Source organism: Perca flavescens, chromosome 21 (genome assembly GCF_004354835.1).
Source record: "Perca flavescens isolate YP-PL-M2 chromosome 21, PFLA_1.0, whole genome shotgun sequence".
NCBI lineage: Eukaryota > Metazoa > Chordata > Actinopteri > Perciformes > Percidae > Perca > Perca flavescens.
The window spans coordinates 19,749,090-19,769,725 of NC_041351.1; the positions used below are offsets into that span (position 1 = coordinate 19,749,090).

Sequence of the window (20,636 nt, forward strand, 5' to 3'; positions counted from 1 at the left end):
AATGAAACGTCATGTATATAGATTGGTGTATTCATAGTTCGACTGGTGGCCATTGTCACAAGGACAGTGTCAAGACCAACTCTCTAGTGGAAGAAGCTCTCATTTGGTTTGCCTTTTTCCCCTGTACTGTACTGTATTCATCTAGGATCTACTCTTGAGCAACTTAAGAGCCCTCTGGAGCTATGTTCAATAGACTGAATCACTGTGACATTGCGCTAACATGGAGATATTTGAAATTGGCAAACTTGTTTATTTCTGTTGTCATTTTCAGCCCTAACTGTAACGTTTAAAGATATACAGTATAACTAAACACGGAGGTCCGGCCTATCTGATGTTTTTGCTGTGCTTATTTCCTGTACTTTGTTGCTTTGCTAGCGTCTTTGATAAGCCAAATCTAGCATGACGAACAGCAACATCTCACCGCTAGTGGTATTTACTGCTAGTTTGGGTGGTGTCATTTTCTTTAGTCTGTGACCCAACAGGTAAATTAGGTCTCCAAGCTAACGATAGGGAAAGTGGCCCGACCCACGTACAACACGCCAAGCAGAATAAGGACATAGACAAAATGAACAGGTATGCATGTCAAAGTATGAATGTCAGGGCTGTATACATATTATACCTCAGTCAGAAACTGCATTACATTTACTGTAAAAACTTAAGTTCCCATCTGGGAAGAAGCATTGCCTGAAAGGCTTGACTCAGGGTAAAAAAAGAGCTCCCTGAAGCAACATGCTCAAGTCACCTGCTACTGCAATATTCGCAGAGAACTAAAAGTGAGTGCACATGGAGTTGGTAAATGGAAACTAGAAAATGTTACAATAGCTGTTGGAATTAGAAACATGAATTTGTGTTTAGCAGGCTATAGCGTTCTCTTATCGTTAGAAAGTGCAAACAATCTAATCAAACAGTTTCACGCAAACACCCCCCTCAAGTCAGAACAACAATTTGAAAAGTCGCCCGAAGGTTTTGGTACACGACTTGCCGAGTTTACGTCATATTACACAGAAACTAATGTAAATGTTGGGTTGATATAATAAGAAACCTTTTATGAATGCTTGTATTGCATTTTTGTAATATGGTATTAGGTTGCAACAATTCGGGATTTTTTGACCACATTGAGTAACTAAAAAAAAGTTTAAAAAGTTATTAGCATAAACATTGATAACAAGTCAGGTAAATCAATATTTTAGTGGTTTTAGGGAATGTACTGTCTAAGACAAAATCCCTCATATAAAGCTTCAAACTGGAAATAAATTATAGAAACAGCTGTCAACATGTGTAAACACTGTAGCAATAAAATAAAACATCTTATTTGTAACGTCCATATTGTTTCCACACTACGACTTAAAGCTCATCAATGCACCGAAGTCGGAAGAATGACCTCCCAATTTGGGAAATGGGAACATCCGAGGAGCATGTAATTGCACCATATATACAGGCAGAGCATCCCATAATATACATATTTTGATACAATGAAGTTAATTACACTTTTCAGCTGTTTTCTAACTAATAAATGTCAAAGCCAAGCCAGGCCTTTCCATCCATTCCATTCAAACAATAGAAACATTGCAGGGGATGTGTTGTGTTGGCACCCTGAGTACTTGGCTTGCATGTACCCAGTTGTTTGTTTGTGTGTGTGTGTGTGTGTGTGTGTGTGTGATATCTAACATTGCCAAAAGCAACCGTCCACATCCTAAACGGGCTTGTAACCAATTTTCTGGTCAATGGACAATGAGCATTTAGTCCACCCGCGCCATTCTTCTCTCTACCGACCCGGTGCAGCATGCCCAGCACAGAAGAAAAAAAAAACACAGCCTTTCCTAAGATGGCTTTGAACGGTTTGAATAATATCTCAGAGACTGCTTAGTGAGGCAGCGAAGGTCACATCACCATTGGACAAGTAAAACAGACGCGAGGGCCACAGGTGTTCCTCCGATGGAATTCACGGTATCCATCCATCCATTTACGCATACTGCTCATATGCAGAACATAATGCAAGCGCTGAAGCGTTCAACTCGCCATATAAACGTGTGCATGCTTCAGCACGGACCTATTGTGTATGTAAATGACACTACTGTATGTAGCAACTGTACACATGCATGAATGCATCAATGTACACTGACATGCATTCGCACAGAAAAGCGTTCTGTTGCAGCAGAGTTGGGTAATGGCCTTTTGCCATCAAGCAACAAGGTAAACAATGACAACACTGACACAGAGATGGTGGTATTGGATATGTACACACTGTACTTTATTGTTCAGATAGATAAGGCCTGACTGCTGACTAAGGCAAGGACAGAAAGTACATTAGAACAGACATACTGCAAGAGAACACTTTGGCTGCATCTCGATAAGCTAAACCCACTTCCTTGGCTTGTCATCTTTCGGATTACCAGCCTCAAGGTACAGCGAGATTCAATTCATCCAGCGTCTGGAGGAATCCGAGGGAAGGAGACGGAGTCATTTAAAAAGAATAGTGATGTTTGTGATCATATCACGAAGACATCTATACCCCGAGATAGAGGAGTAAACCACCAGGTCCACCAGGAACTCTCTGTGGCCTCTTTTTTTTCTTTTCTTGCTATTGTCAATGAAAGGCTCGTGCTTGTGTATTATCAACAGCACCTGAGATTTTCTTTTAGCATTTAGAGCTTCAAGCCATAGAATAAATCACATTTTGACTTTTTAGTAAAACAATCATGATTCAAACTAGTTTCCAATAAATGCTAAGTGACCGCACGAGATGAGATTTCTTCTGGAACAAGAAGTTTCAGGTTTAAAAAGGTGCCCTGTGGCGTTTTCCTTTAAACAAACACAAGTTCATTTTAAACGCAGTGTTACTCAGCAAAACACATTCAAAGGTAACAAATGTGTTGTTGAATGCATTTCCTTCGTCATAAAACATTTTCAAAGGGCTTTTTTTTTGTATTTTAAATCCTGCATCGTTTACATCCATGTTTGCTATAGCAGTCCTTTTGTTCACTGCCTTTGTTGGCACACTGCAACGCTTCTTTGAGCGTTACCACCGCCAACTGTCGTGTACAGCCTCGCCCAGGTACTCATGGATCACACAAGCAAAATGGTGGCCCACACATATAAGCATTGCTTCATAGCGCTACTAGTGGTCAAAAACTCCAAAGGGTACCTTTAAGTTGCCTTGAGGGTTTCTTAAAGGGGCAATCCACCCATTTTACACAAAACGTCTGTTTAAAAGGTGTCGGTGAAAATAAAAGTTCCATGAAGGCTTTTGTGGCTCGAGCCGGAGCTGTGCGAAGTCTGAGAAATTGCCTCAAGTGATGTCACTTGAGTCAGCATCAGTTGTGGCTTAAGACTACAAGTTTGAGAATGAAAAAACCTCTGGAGGTGTGCAGTTAGAAAAAAGTGAGCTAAGAGACTTACATTAGCCGCTACTAGCATAACACACCCAAATCTCTGATTAAACATGCAATACTTGAGTTGCATTGTGGGTGATGTTCAGCAGGGAAGAAGAAATGCATGGAATAAAAAAAAAAAAAAAAAAAAAAAAAAAAGAGATATATCTGCTGCATTGATTTTGATCCTTTTTTTAAAAACTGCCCATTGTGAGTGTGACAGGGTTATAGGAGTGCAATGCTAAATTTCTAGTACAGCTTTCTGTGAATGATCCTGTGTATACTTGCTGTGCATTACCACGCATACAATATGGATATTTGTCCAGAGAAGTTAAGGACCACCAGTGGTCCCAGAGACTAAAAGCGATGTCTATGAAAAGGCTACTTGTTATAATAAAGAGACTATTCTGTATCGCTGACAAACAACATTGTCACATACAGCATGATGCTGTGGGCCGAGTTTTCAAACGCATTTAAGGCAGCGCACTACATTTAAAATATCACCAATTCACATTGGAGAATAGTCTTCAATAAAAAGAATTTCAGTAATCCATATATAAGTTACATTGCATGTTCTTGATGGGATGCAACAGCAGCAGTGCCTTTTGTCGGATTGAGGGAAAAAAGAATGTCAGTGTGTGAAATAATTTCTTTAAAAGGTTTTTATACTAGGTCTTATTTTTCTCTTCTTTTTTTTATTGGCCAGCTCACAATATTGTTGACAACAGAATCTCTCTGTAAAAGGTCTCAGGGAAGCCTGATATAAAAAAAAAAACAACAAAAAAAAAAACTTCATTTGACGGCATGCCTGTGAGAGTTTCCTAACAACATTGCGCAGTGTTTACCAGTAGATGAATACTTGTGAGGGTCACTTTTGTGTGAGAATAACAACTTAATTAAAACCCACAAGCCTTGTTTGTTCACCTCCCCTCATAGACGAAGAACAGTGTTTACCATTCTGCAAGCCGACCCTTTGATTCAAGTTTTCCGACACCCTTCGAACACAATCACTCATTTGAACGTAGTCTCTGACTACTCTTGGGTAATCCATACATATGCATGAGCTTCAGTTGTACACACACTTGATGCTCAACCTTTCCTTGCACTCTAACAAGCAGCTTTTCTTCAAGTGTTTAGTCCTCGTTAAAACATTTATTTGCAACATAACGCTGCATTAAATCCTGCTAAGACACATTAGTTAAACAATCTTTAGACATTGGATTTTTCAGTATAGCAAGCCCAACCTTTGATGAAGACCCTTATTAAGTATATTATATAGTGGAGTTGTATAGTATAACTGTCTACAGTGGGGTTGAGCGTAAACCTATAGAAACACAGCTTACCCTTCTGTTGTAATGGTTAAATAGTGTTTCCCTTCCTATCTGCTCAAAAATATTTGACAAAAATCTATCACACACATCACAGCAGGTGTTTGAAACTGATCTTAGACACGTGGATACGAGGAAAGATACTTGTGAGATGAAACCGCAAGAATTTATGCTTATTTATGGACTTTCTCAATAAGGGACTGTCCTAAAATTATTAGAGGGCGAGGAGTGGGAAAAAAACAAAGTGATGGTGTACAAAGTGGTTCTTAAAGGTGCGCTTCCCCGTATGCAGGGACAACATGGCTTCTGTTACTGTTTTAGGGCTTCATTTTTTTCCCATCCCAGTCAGCGACCAATATGTCAAACACAGAACTATGTGGATCTTTATTGATACTGGCGATTTCATGTTTCCTCTACCAACTTTCATTTTCCGCTGTCACTTTAGTAGGGCTGCATGATATGAGGAAAATATCTAATTGCGATTATTTTTGACTGATATTGCGATTGCGATATGATTCACGATATTGGAGGGAAGGATTGTTTTTGTATCATTATTCTCGTTTTCAATAGAAAATGATTAACAGTGAAATAAATAAAAATTATTATAGTGTGATTTTTGGCGAGGATCTGTACCAAACAAAGATTTTTTTTCTTTAGTCTGTAGGACAGGATTTGTAGGCCGGGACGTCTCTGCAGCACCACAATACTAAATTCAGAATGGTTTGACACATATTTTGCCATTAACAAATATAGCGCCCCGATACAGTTGCAATTAATTGTGCAGCCCTACACTTTAGTCTGCAGTTTCATATCATTTTTGCCTATATTATAATTCCAGTTTAACCTTTTATTTATTATCTCTTGGTCTAAAATAGCGCGGCTGGAATTTTGTTGTGTTTGCACAATTTAAACAATTTTGTTGTGTTAATTTATAACTTATATATAAGGTTTTAATTCTTTCTACTTTGCTTCTTTTAGTAATAGGGGAAGGAGTGTTGCAGTTTTTTGCCCCAAGTCAATAAGAGGAGTCCAGAGAAAATATGAATAATGCGGTGGGTTTCAAAAAGTCAAATACAACATTCAACTCCCCACCAATATCATTTTTATAGTCCCAAAGAGAGTTTGGTTTATCGGCGGTGCTTAACCCTAATCCATTAATATGATTATTATTTGGAATTTAAAAGATGTTTTTGATAATTACTGCAGCCTTTAGATATGTTACACTTTTTGCAGGTTGTCAGTTATAGCCATAATAATAAGACGAAGAAGAAGAAAAAGAAGATAACAAAAGTAGGAAAAAGGAATGCCCATTGCCTAATGGTCCACTCCAGAGAGAGTGAATCATCGACGTCTAAAATGTAATGGCACTATAATGCTGACACATTAGCTGAAAAACATTTCCCAAAAGTATACTTTCATCTACCCCTCTCTTCACCTTTCTGCACAGCCTTCCCTACCTACCCAGAGCAGGAAAGCAGGTACAAAACACTGTAGGCACTGTGACCATTTTACACCTATACTACAAAACTGAGCAGACTAAGAAAAGAAAAAATGTCTCCATCATCTCATTGGGTTTAAGATTAGTGAGAGGAGTCCAGGCTAGTTCATGTGCAGTTTACAGAGAGTCTTTGTGTCTCTCAGTGAGGTAAAAGGTACTGTATGATTGGATCCATCGATAGGCAGCGTCTGGGGAGTCATTTATCCTCGACTCAGCCAGGTGATCTACAGAAACATTTACATATCTCCTAGAGAGTCCTGCGATGTGAACGCATCCATCTCCCCTCCTGGACTGAGGCCTTTTATCTGTAAGGCTTTGAAGGTCCGTTAAACGCCATCGATGTCCTCACACTGTGAGCCTGTATGTCACAAGTCCAGGCTGGACACAGAAAACATCGTCGTCCTCAGCCTATACAGGGAGAGATTATTAGTTCAAAGGCTCCGGGGTGGGGGGGTTAAAGGTCACCACTCTGGGGTTCAGGTCTGGCTTCCTGGTTGCGGCTGCGGCCCAGTCTGGGGAAGCGGGATGAAGTTTTGGACCGGGGCGTCTTGGCTCCGCCGTCGTTGGCCTGGGGAGTGTCTCTGGATGAGAGAAAACAGCAGGAAGGAGAAGAAAAAAAGCCATGGACTTTAAATGAACATCTGGCGGAAGTTTGTTACCAAGTTTATTATTCAAACAAACCACTGATGCTGCATCTGGAGACTGAAATGGATAATTTCCCTTCTGCCGTAGGACTTTTTCTTGGAAAACCCCAAATTAGTCAAAACAGCAAATGGAGAAACCAAATAAGTTGAATCTCAATTATTCTACATTAAGTGTGAATAGAGAGTAGCTAAATGGAAATATATCTAATTGGCTGTTCGTCTCCCTTTAAGTACTGTTACTATGCCTGCCAAGCTTTTTTTATTCTCGCACAGCATTCAATGATAGTGGAGGCAGATTTACCACTCAAAATTCTTTTGGCTTCTCATTTCTAGCTAATGTTAGCTTGGTTAGCCACTTAACTGGGTTGGTTGAAAATGCTGTCTTCTGTGATCTTTTTACTCTTGACATAAATGATATTGTGCTCTTGTATTGCAGTACAAGTCAGTCCTAGTATTATGACAACTGGAAGGATCCAATTAAGATTTCATTCTAACATAACCATGTTTGGCTGCTTAGCTTCCTTATTAGATACAATTTTAAACAGTATAGTTTCACTTATAACATCACAAGAGAATTAGCATCATAGACTGTATATAAAGACGGACAACGTTTCTCCACTTCCGCCAACTGTACAAAAGTAATGCCAAAATTTCCCGGATAAGTTATTATGGATCCCAACTGCAGTTCTAAGCAAGACCCGCCCTACGGAGCAGCCCGATTGGTAAAGGTTAGGCATTGACCTCGACTAGATAAGGTTAGGATAGCCGATTGGTCAGGGACTAGGACCTGAATAAATCAGGTTCCGTTCCCTCGCGCAAGCATGGACGCCTGGCCAATCGTAGCGTGCAAATGCTATTTAAGGGCGGGTCTTGCCTAGAACTGCTGTGGGTTCCATAATATCGCTTTCCCGGATACGTACGCTGCCATCTTGTAATTTTGGAGCCAGAGTCTGTGCAGTAGTGATCAGGCAGTGGAGCCGTAGTATCAAAGTCCCGCCCGTACACCCGCTCGACCAATCGCAAGTCAATCACAGCTGTCAATCATGATGTTTCACCCCGTTCTTATAGCATTAAATACCTTATCAGAAGAATAAACATTTGAACAAACCTCATCATGATCAGAACTACCTGAAATAACTGAACCAATCTTTGGGAAGAATGTATTCGACTTAGATTTTTTTTTTAGGTATTGAGGGGGAGCAATGTACCTGTACTGTAGCAAGCCACCAGGAGCGATCAAGATGTTTTGGTCAGTCAATCATCACACACAAAATCACACGTTTTGCATGTATAGTCATAGGAAATACATTATATGTCCTTGCTTAACCTTGTCACATGTAATCATTTAAGGCACACTAGTGTGACACACAGAATTAAATTGGTCATTGCTGATCTTATGATGATGTTAAGGTTTCCCATTACTCAGGAGGAAATAATCTTGGCCACTTAATGACGTCATCGCCCTAGTTACCCTGACGACCGTCTTCACAACATGACGTGAACCCCTGATCCCTGAGTCTTATCTAATAACGATGAGGATGAATGAGAGGCACTTGTCGAAGGAAGGAAATGAAAAGCAGGGAGATTGAACGCCTGGAGTTAAATGCTTTCTTGTTGCATTCTTCTAAAGCATTGCCAAGACACTGACCACTCACCTGCTGCTTGTGATGAAGCAGAAATTCTGTAACATGAGAGGTGAGTTCAAGTGCTTCTTTAAAATAAAAAAAAGGGATTTTCGATAAATATTAAAATCATCGAAGAGGCACAGGGCATTTCTCTTTTGATGTCCAACTGGCCTCTTTTAATGAAGCAGCTAGAGCTGTTAAACGTTATCTGGGACATCTGGGTGGACCTGAAGTTTGATTCCCACTCGGACAACACACGCTAAAAATAAATGCACTCATAGTGAGGTGCATTGGCTAAAAATGTCACTGCGGACCATATGCTTGTTTGTGAGGCAGCAGGGGCTAGACAAGCAGCACAGAAAGAGGGAAGAGAGGCCCTTGTCATGTTCAGATTGGCTGAGACATGGAAGAGACAGTTACAGCACTGCTGCAATGGAGCAAATGGATTGCCATTATTTAATTAGGGGGAGCAAAGTTATCGTTTTGCTACACAACTTTTTGTCTTTTTAAAAATAAATGTATCAAGCAGCCTATATCAATGATTTTTGGACCACCCTTTATGTTGGTTCAGTCCAACTTGTCGTTGATAATTTGCCACACATCACAATCTCAAAACCCATCGGCTATTAGTCTGACGATGATTTACCCTCCGGAGCCAATATTTCGGGGGGTTCCAGTGTAGCCAGCGATTGTTGAAGGGTTTCGAGATCACATTTCGGCCAATGCATTCTTCCTCTTTTGCTCTCCACATGGACTGTTTCCCTGCGTACAACCAAAGCCCGCTCAGACGTGAATGGTCAATACTACTTGGACTAAAAACAGAAACCAGAATACTTCCAATACTAAAATCTTGTCCTGTTGCCTACAGATTCATATGCAGATATCTGTTTATTATAGCCACAGCATGCTTTGGCTGTCAATCCACACAGGAGTCTGACTGTTTACAAAGGTAAGAAACATGACATTTAGCTTAACAACTGCGATCATGGAGAGAAAATAGAACATAGGAAAAGATTGGCTAGCATATGTTCAATGAACCTGCTTGGCCCATTGGCTCCAGCCAAACTTTGTTTAGCTAAAAGTAGGATTGTACTGGTGTCGAAATGCCGAACCTATTTGCGAGTCAATGTTAGATTATTTTGCCAGCCAGCCCACCTAACATTTACTAGCTGATCGGAAAGGATTCAGCTGTGGTGATTGGACATTTGCGAAGCAGCCCGATCAAAGAGTCTCTGAACTGTAACATGGTAATAAATATTTCGCATTAGCCCTGTTGATTTTATTATTTAGTATCTAATCTGCGATTATAATTTTCTTATTGTTGTAGTTGTCTGTAGTTAATTCTTTTCTGTAGAAACTTTAATATTTCTGTCTTAATCTAGACTAGTGCAGGTTTTTTAAAGCAACACTATGTAACTTTCAGCTGCAGCTGTAGTTCCAATGAGACAACCTGTAGGGCTAAAAGTTACCTAGTGTTGCTTTAACGTAATGACCTTCCAAGAGGTTAGGTGGTTCTGTAGGAGGTCCCCCAGATAATTATGTAACTTTCCAAGTTTGCTCCCCCATTTTAAAAACAAGGTGCCCTTTCTATAAACACAAATTCAAACTTAAGTATGAAAACTGCATGGCTGCAAAGTGTCATAACCATTAAGATTATACAACTGCAGGTAGAGCTGGGCGAGATGTAGAAAATCAAATATCACGATATGTTTGACCAAATACATCGATGTCAATATTGCGGCGATATTGTAGTGTTGACTATTGGTGCTTTCACAAAATATTTACACAATGAGAGTTTAGATAATAATCATATGTCATGTCATAATCATCAATAATGTGGATGAAATGACTAAGTGGGTAAAGGCAAATAATAGAACAGCTAAAACAGTCTGGTAAGTTCAGAAAATGACATCACTTTACTATCATGTAGCCTTTAAAACCAGGAAAATACTCATGTCATATCACGATATTCAAAATTTAAGATGATATCTAGCTTCATATATCGATGTCGATATAATATTAATACATTGCCCAGCCTTAGCTGCAGGGGATGGTGTGACCAGATAATATGGGAGCAGCCTAAGCTTTGTTAATATGGTGAACATCATTCAGTTTTCTCTGGCACTAAATGTACATTCATCAGTGGCTCCTTATTCCCGTGCCTCCACCTCACCAGGCAAGCTCAATCAAGTGCAGTCACACAATTTGAACTTGACCAAGGTTGGTCAAACAGTGATGCGGTGGGGAGTTGTATCAGCAAAAATCATACTAAATTGGGGGCAGCGTGCAGAGTCAAAACCACAGAAATCTCATTTATTCATATCAAACTGGGTAAAGTAGCTAAATGTGCTAAATTAATTAGGCGTATAGGTTTTTTCTCGGGCTCTCAGCATGTGCTTGTCCTCCATTGGACATGATATTAACTTGTGCAGGATAATAACTTTTCCAGGCACTGTTGGAATATTAATCATTTAACTGCAGAGGTGCATAATTAGAGTAAGTAGGTACACATGCATAAGCATGCATGAAATTGATTGTCTAACAGCAAAGATAGATAGCTAGATAGATAGATGTACAGCAGGTAATCCAGGCATTGCATGTGAAAATATATATCAATAGTAAATAAACACAACAAATAAAATAAATTAAAATAGCTCAATAAAGAATACAAGAAACACCTTAGCATACTCTATAAATATAAGATATAAATCTATATAATACACAATAGTAGAATACAGTATTAATAAACAACCCCCAAAATATAAAATATAAACAGAGGATAACATAGTATATACATTAGACAAGTAATGAGGTAGAGTGAGAGAATAAATATCAAATCGACCGGAGTTTAGAATGCCAACACGACAAAAACAGAAAGAAACGGACATCCGGCCCGAAAGTGAGGGGCATCCGGCGGAACCTCCTGCGGCACCGGAACTATCCTGTAAATGAATCGTTGGCGATATAGAATAGGCAGGGGAGGGTGCTCATCTTCTCAGTGGAGGAAAGACATTCCAACAAAAGTGGGGGTTTTAGGTCCAAGAGGCTCACCAGGAGGGTGGTTGAGAGGGGTGTGATCAATAGTAATCTGAATAATAAACTATTACCTCTACATTTTCTTTCACACACACACACACACACACACACACACACACACACACACACACACACACACACACACACACACACACACACACACACACACACACACACACACACACACACACACACACACACACACACACACACACACACCTCAAGCAAAACCAACATGCATGCGTACAGGCAGGCACAGATAAATCGTCTCAGGTTCCCACAATAAAAAGTTACATCCTCTTTCGAAAAACTGCTCTTGACAGTGAGACAAAGGTCTACAACACTTTTCTCTGATGCAGCAGGTCAATAAGGCAGACAGTGTGTGTACTGTGTTCTGAGTAAACCATCAAAGTGTTGTGAGGAAAATTGCAGAATGCAAGTCTAAAGAAGTGAGTGTGGAGAGAGGCACAAAGATATCCGTACACATCAGTGGGTGCAAACATGAACACTGCTGTCAAGGCCTGTAACTTCTATGAATTACATTCGGAAACAACAATTAAAACAAGTCTAAAGGCCTTCGCGCACCAAGTCCGTATTTTTCATACGTGGTTTTTTAGGCGGTCATCCGGAAAAAAAAATCGTTGCGCACAGAAATCTTGAACAATGGGTTTTATTATTCTCAACCCTGACTGACATCTTTCAGAACCCTGAAAGATGGACTCCGCCGCCAGTTAGTCAGGAAAATACATAATCTGTGTGTGATGTAGCATTAACATTTTTGAAAAGTTAAACAAACAAAATGCTTAGAAATATCTTTCTAATAATTTGCCTTTCTAGTCAGGTAGCTACTGTAACGCTAGCCAGCCAGCCATCTTAGCGTTATCATAAGGTGTTTAACCAGTCTCTGTTTGTAACGTCCTTGGGTGGGATGGGGGTAACGCTAGTGCTTCTACTCACTATATATATTTATTATATACTATATGATCTTACTGTGTTGAAACAGAAATGTTAACAAGCCAACATGCACCACGTATCACTTGAGTGTAATTAGCTGGTTGGTAACATTAGCTTACATGACGGCCAATTATTAAAATATATTTCTAACACCTTTTTGAATTATATAATATTCCATAGTTTTACAAACAAGCTCTTAACACAAAGTACAACTGAGGCTGATGGGAAAGCGTTTAGTTTTGCAGGTATTTGGTATCGTAAAGCAAAGTATTCGCCTAATTCAGACTTGATGGTGAAGGGTGTCAGTCATTACAATTCACCCTGTGTTAATTGTATTGTGCAAGTAAAAGGGCACTGCCCTATACTCTACAGTAGATATCAGTATTCCTCCTGGGCGCAGTTATTTGATCCTCCGAAAACAAGATGTCATCCAATTTTACCTTTATATCTCCTCTGTGAAAGATCAAATAGCAACATCTGCTGTTACTGCCTACCTGTCAAACTACAGCTAATTTCTATCGAAGCAGTGGGAACCCTTCCAAGTACGTTTTCTGACAGCTCACATCGATCTGAATAGCTCATTTTGACAAAATCCAACCAGATGATTGGCATGTAACAACAGTCTTCAAATAACTCAACTTTTAAGCTGATATTTAAGGAAAGTAATAACTTTTTTATGGCTTTGTAGCAGCAATATTTTCACTGAAAGTAGCATAATGCGTTAAGGTCAGTGCAGCGTCATTAAGGAGTTTTAAGACCCATCTATCCTTTGATCACCAACTGAACACCCATCTGTCTTCCCGTTTTCTCTCTTTCCTCTGTCTCCTTCTCCAGCTTTCTTTCTCTCCACCCTCCCAATCACCTTCATCTTTCTCACTCCACAACATCTGTTGTCTCACATTTGAGTCTCTCCACCCTAATATATGCTATGCCATTGTGTTACAAAGCAACACAGTCTGGTGGCATCGTAGAGGTCCAGAGGATAATTACACAGAGGATGTGAAATAAACAACTGTTAAACATATAAAAGATATTGCTTGTTTATGTGCGTAGATTCATTTGGCAATGTTCATATAAAAGTGTAATAATCTGAGGAAGTAGATCTGATTTTTAAAGAAAAGAAGGGATGGTTTGGATTTTTTATAGTGGGGTTGTATGAGGCATTTATCCCTAGTCAGTGCATTACTTACAGTAGATAGCGGTCGACACGACCCCCAGTGTGGAGAAGCAGGCAGGAGTATCGGCACGGAAGCTAAGCAACATACTGCTGTGGACGGGGGACGCAGCTAAACATATTTTAGCCACTTAAAATAATCTATCTCAGTTTAAGTGTAGTCTATATTTAAAATATTTACAACACTTTATCTTGCCATCACACAGCCCTTTCCGACGGGATCCTGAAGTCATTATATCCATCTATGCTCTCTTCAGAGCCACATAAAGCCATTGACAGCTAAGATGGCTAGGACTAGTAGTAGCTAATGTTGCAAGAGGTTTGTGTGTGGCGCTGTTATCATTTTAGATTGAATTGTAGTAGGACTCAACTGATCCGAGCTAATGATACTAGAGACTCGAGACTGGTGAGTTAATTTAAAGAGTTGGGTTTTAGATCCGAGTGAATCACGACTCAAACAGGTTTAGAGTCAGTACTCCTGCCTGTTTCTCCAAACCGGGGACGTGTCGACCACCATGTGCTGTAGATAATATACTGACTATGGAGAAGTACCTCATACAACCCCACTTCAAAAGATCCAAACCAAACAATTAATGGCCCTTTATACAGAGGAATTAGGGCTGTGGAAGTAAACATTATGCTAAATTTACCATGTTTTTAAGCAGGGTATATTAGCAACAGGCCATTATTTGTTTGTGCTGGCTATTATTTGAGACTTTTTTAAATTAGGAGAGGACACAGTTGTTACATAATGAAGCAACGTGTTGTTTCTACTTAGGGCCGAACCGTATTCTCGCTTACCTCTGCAACTTCTCCGCATTCCTTCCCGCCCCCTTCATCAAGTTAATGACCAGACTAATCAGGCTTTCATCCCTCACTAAAGATGTCAGACGAGCGCAGGTTTGATCCTACCAACTGAGCAGGCAGTTATGGAGTCCAGATTAGACAGTAACATCGTGTTGAACTAATAAACATCATGACAGTACTGTATACTGTATGCCTTCACACATATTACTATTATTGTAATGCTGATCTGGGTTGATTCAATGTCGGCCGCAGTTCCATTGCATCATGGTAGTGAGAATACCAGTGTCAGCACAGATCACAGCAGGCCGAGACAGACCTGCATATGCAAGTAAAAGTCCTCAACCATCAACTGAATGTTACTTGATATGATGCTCAAGATAATATTGTGCAAACATGTCAACATGATGTACTGTTGGTTCTGTGCTGCATCATCTCAACTTTAATGCTAACCTTTTCCGAGGTGACCTTTTGGTCACACAGCCAAAGAGTGTTGGCCCAAAACATCAGCTGTTCACACCACCAAATAGAACAGTTTGGCCAGTGTCTCCCATTGTTTTGGTCAAAGTCAGGAGAATTTGTTATTTAAGCAGGCATTCGCAATCACAAACACATAGTTACTGTAAAAGTAGATGTACGTATGAATGAAGACGTATTAAACCCAGAATAACAGTATTTCAATGTAGGAAATAGAACAGAAGAAAGTAATGTGATGTGGCTTGACACTGTAATATTTCATGCCATTCAACTAGAAAGGTTTCTATTTCAGCTCAGAGATATGAGAAGGAGAGATAGGATTATTAAGCCTCTCACGGCAGACTCGACAATGAGCAGTGTGCGCTTTTGGGGGTTTACACAGGCCTATGTTGTACCCTTCATCTCCTGGACAACGGCCTTTAGAGACTTACCTCTCAATTTGAAAACTCTCTACTTATTTCACTGATGCTACTTGCTACGTGTGATGCCCCTTGGAAAAAAAAAAGGTTTTTAAAATTCAATTTGTTATTTAATTTAATTAGGTAATTCCCAGGAAAGCTCCACCCAGCTTTAACCTGAGCAGAGCCTAATCAGCCCGAGTAATTGAAATCACCTGAGTGGGCGTGCAGGGCCTGCTTCCACTACTGTTGCCCTGGCCACACGTTTAGTTTGTATTCTAGTATATTCCTGTAACCCATCGGTCAAATTCAGCCATTACTAAGGTCCCCTGATACTCCACGACTTTTAGTATTGGTTTCATGTTCACACGGAGTAGTTGACAAAAGAACTATGAGTGTGTAAAAGAGAATCATATAGACTGAGGTAACTCATTCATTGGACAGTTTTGGTGATGTCATCCTGTACCATCGGCGCTGCATGAAACCGTGAGGGAAACACATTTCAGTGAGTATGTTTACATGCACACTAATATTCCACTATTATGCAAATGTGACAATATTCCAAATTTGATCCAGGTCACGTGAACAGAGTTCGGATATTCCGAATAAGGCCTTTTTCCGAAATTTAGCATTTTCTGATTAAGACATGTGGGATATGCCGGTATTATTCGGGTTTTAGAGGCATTCTTTGGACATGTATACAGGAATATGCGTCTCAATCTGGGTTTTTACTGCAGTTTACAGCCTATTGCTTATTTACGGCTACGGTCAGCTGTGTGCGTTGCTACGGTTGCTGTACACAAACCAACCAGCCAACAGTTTGCAAGGCTGCGGTAGAGATGCACACCGAAATAAAAAGAAGGAGAAACACTCGCACTTTTAAACATTATGAAAGACTTGGAAAACTACAGGGTTTTGGATATGCGCAACCTCGCAACACCGATCTTTTCAAGAAGCTGGTTGAAGGAATGAAAGAGGGAGGCTGTGTTTGCACAGTCGAAAAACTGTGGAAAACCCTATTTTGCACGGCTGTATGTAAACAGGAATACAGTATTAGTGGAAAATTCACTTTCATTAGCCATGTAAACAGCTTAGTCGGAATATCGTCTTTTTCGGAATAAGGGCAAAAACGGGAATATTACGTGCATGTAAACGTAGTCACTGACAGTGGTGGAATGCAAGTACATTTACTCAACTACTGTACTTAAGTACAATTTTGAGGTACTTTACCTGAGTAATTCTTTTACTTCACTACATGTATCTCACAGCTTAAGTTACTTCACAGATTCAAATTATTAACCGAAAATATAATCAACTAATAAATGATGTTCTATTATAGATTAAGCTAGCCAGCAGTGTATAAAGTAGTTACAATTAGCTCCAGCTTTAACAGCTGCAACATTAAAGTGATGAACACAATAAAGCATCCATAATTATAATCAAATACTGAATGCAGGAGTTTTACTTGCAACAGAGTATTCCTACACCGTGGTATTGCTATGTTTACTTCTCCCGCCATTGCTGACAGCAGGTGATGTTGCACTCCAATGCAGTTTATTTATCTTCTCTCATTAACTCTCCAAGCAATGATTAATTACAAGCATTATTAGTCCCGACCACAACCAGACCTCATATGTCAGGAGTCATCAAATACATTTTTCCAAAGGCCGGAATTTTTCTAAGCAGACACTCCGGGGGCCGGACTTTAAAATAAATAAAATAAAATGTATTTATACCTAATACGCCTATTCTTATTTTTTTTCACTTTCTAACTGAATTAATGCTATAGTTTTTTTTACATGTATTAGTGTGAGCAAACTCCTTAAAAAACATAGAAACTCCATAATGATAACTGGCTCTTTAACTAGAAAATGATCTCATACTAGGAAGCAGTTCACTGAGGAGTGATGGTTAAAGTCTGCGATTATGGAAACATCGTTGTAGTACGCAGTGTCGTGATTGGTGGAAAATGCTTGCAGAAAGAAAGGCCTGTTGTCAGGTAAAAATGTCACTGTCAAGAGGCTGAAGCCCAAAGTTGACGTGGAAAACCCAAGCTTTAATGACGAATGGACAGATAAGCAGGCCACGCATTGGTCTTGTATGCCTCCTTTGCAATGAAACGATGCTGTTGCAAAAGAATACAACCAGCATCATCATCAAGAATGAGCAACGCAAACATAACAATCGCGTCATTCACGTGCATATTAAGTAGCCACACACATCCGTTTTGGTCATCCGTTTTGGCCTCCCTTTAGCCAGCAGCTAAGTTTACAAGAATTTGTCCAAATTTCAAGATTTGTGGCAAACGATAACTGATTACTACAAACTAACAGCTTTTGTTTTAGCTTTTTGTAAAAAAAAAAAAAAAAGTGCTATTTGCAGAGTAGAGCTATTTGCGTAAAACGCGGTGGACAAGAGTGGACTGCATGCAGACAGAGCATATTGAAATATCGCTTTCTACATGTTTATGCCTGTAGAACAGGTGAGTGCATTGATAAGTATTGACTTTTTACTCACGAAGGTTTTATTTTAGACTACTTACAGCAACGAGCCTAGCGTTAGTTCATCTGCGCCAGCGACCCGTTGGTAATCCTCTCTGTATCGTTGCCAGTCAGGTAGTGCGTGTTGTAACGCACACACCTCTCGGCTCAGCTGTGCGTGTGGAGCGAGGGCATCGCTTTACAGAATCCTGGCATGTGAGTAGAGATGCAAATACAGGGGGCTGGGTTTGTGCTTTACCTGTGTAATGTTACCTGCTATATAAATGCTTGAAATGCTAAATACCAGAACGCATTTTTTTCCTCTTCAAATTTTCTGAATTCATGATTATTCTGCGGGCCGAACTGACAGCGCTGGCGTGCCGGATGTGGCCCGCGGGCCGCCAGTTGACGATAGCTGCCGTATGTCATAAATAATGTAGAAGAGGTAGAAATAGGATGATGTAATAATACGAGGGAGATGGTCTATATACACAGAACAGAACCAGAAAGCAGCATGCCTCGGTTTAATTTCTGTTCCTTCTGATGTATCTGGGAAAATGTGTGAAAATAAGGTGCATACACGTTACCATGGTTACCAAATGGTCTTGGATAAATCTGTGGTCCTAAGAGACTGCTTCCTGGGCAGTTCTCACGATAAACAAATGGATTTGTAGGTTATCCTTTGAATTCATTATAAAAATCACATATCTACCATCACACAGTATGGTGCGGTTGGCCTGCTTTGCTTTCATAACACAAACCGCACCAGAGTCTAATTCAGAACCAGAACCAGACTGAGACCCATCTTTTTAGGTGGCCCTGTTCCAGTTTCCAACCCAGGGACACTGATACGAATGGGCTGAAAGCATCACATCGACTGCATTTGTTTCATTGTTTCTACAAATAAAAATACATATGCCAAGAGAATTATTTGAAAAATTGCCACAAAGTGAAGAGCTTTATCTTTATCAGCTATGTTGTTGTTGTTGCCTTTGCCCGATGACTCACATGTCTCCAGAGAGGAAATGACATTCCAGTCAGACAGTGTGACAGGTCACGCCAGCTGACTGATCCCAGTGAGTGGAAACTGATGCGAATATTGACAGGAAATGACTCGAACATCTTATTTTCAGACATAGCCTGGTAGGTAGGTGGGTAGCAGAGGCATCAAGCACTTTCACACTTGCTAGTCTCAGTGCGCATGAGAGAACATAAACCCTTGTATGTGTGAATTATGTGTATGACTGTAAAACGCAGGGAAACGCTGAAGTTAGTTTACAAGGGATTTGGCATTGTCAGTGACATTAATCCTCCCTGTTTGCATCCTGTAACAACTACTACCACAACAGCTGTGGCAGCCAATTCCTTCTGAAAATCTTGTTGATTAAATTGGTACAATTTAAAACCAAGATGGCGCCGCAGAATGGTGACACGGTGTGTTGGTGCTCTCTGTTTTGTGTTTTAACTTTGTTTCTTGCGATGGTACCCGTATCTCATTCACCAGTGAAGAGCTCGTGAACTTCAGGGGAACAACACCATCGGACTTATTTCCCACTTTTCCTCTCCCTTCACTGGAAATTTTGGACATTCTGGTCAAAGGTGCGCTCACCTTTGCTCATGCAGCGAAACGCCGGAGGAGAGGGAAACGGGCCGGTGTGCTTGTGCGTCTCCGCCAGCGAGGATTACGCACACCATTACCGGGAATATTCCTCTCTAACGTGCGCTCACTGCCCAACAAACTGGAGGAACTACAACTGCTGTTGGTTAGAAACAGGGACTTTTCTTCATCTGCTGTTTTGTGCTTCACAGAGACGTGGCTCTGTGGATTAATACCGGACTCTGCGCTGCAGCTGGCAGGCTTCCAACTCTACAGAGCGGACAGAGACTCTGTCCTCTCCGGCAAAACTAAAGGTGGAGGAATCAGTTTCTACATCAATAGCGGTTGGTGCAACGACGTGACAGTGATCCAGCAGCATTGTTCTCCTAACCTGGAATATTTCATTATAAACTGTAAGCCTTTTTATTCACCCCGTGAGTTCGAGTCATTCATTCTGATCGGTGTCTACATCTCACCGCTGGCCAACGTGCGGGACGCGCAGCGCATGCTTGCCGACCAGATTCTGTGCGTGGAGCGGACCAACCCGGAGTCCCTAGTTATTGTCCTTGGTGACTTTAATAAAGGGAACCTCACTCACGAACTCCCTAAATAAAGACAGCATATTAAATGCCCGACCAGAGAGGAGAACATTCTGGATCACTGTTACACCACAGTCAGGGATGCTTATCACGCCGTCCCCCGTGCTGCACTTGGACACTCTGACCACGTCATGGTCCACCTGATCCCCACCTACAAGCAGAAACTAAAGCTCTGCAAACCTGTTGTGAGGACATCAAGGAAGTGGACCAGTGAGGCTGTGGAGGATCTCCAGTCGTGTTTGGATTCTACTGACTGGGATGTGTTCAGGACTGCTACCAACAGTCTGGATGAGTACACAGAGGCTGTGACGTCATACATCAGCTTCTGTGAGGACTGCTGTGTTCCATCAAGCACCAGGGTGAGTTACAACAATGACAAACCCTGGTTCACAGCCAAACTCAGAAGGTTAAGGCTGGTTCAGGAGTGGGGACAAAGACAGATTTAAAGAGTCAAAGTACAAGTTTAGCAAGGCGGTGAAGGAGGCTAAACGACGGTACTCTGAGAAACTCCAAAACCAGTTCTCAGCTAATGACTCTGCGACTGTCTGGAAAGGACTTAGGCAGATCACCAACTATAAGCCTAAAACCCCCAACAAAAACTGGTGTTGGTCCTTTTTAGATGTCGTGTGAGATTTCTGCAATGTTTGAAGG

The 20,636-nt window shown here is 40.6% G+C and overlaps 1 protein-coding gene across 1 annotated transcript in view; it reads right to left on the minus strand.

Annotated features, from left to right (window-relative positions):
* Window positions 1-5,742: 5,742 nt before the first annotated feature.
* The window catches only part of snx29 (sorting nexin 29), a 185,863-nt gene continuing 170,969 nt past the window's right edge, over window positions 5,743-20,636 (minus strand). Inside the window, exon 21 of the mRNA XM_028568209.1 lies at window positions 5,743-6,778. Coding sequence (XP_028424010.1) covers window positions 6,652-6,778 — 127 coding nt within the window. The 3' untranslated portion in view covers window positions 5,743-6,651. The remainder of the gene's footprint in view (window positions 6,779-20,636) is intronic.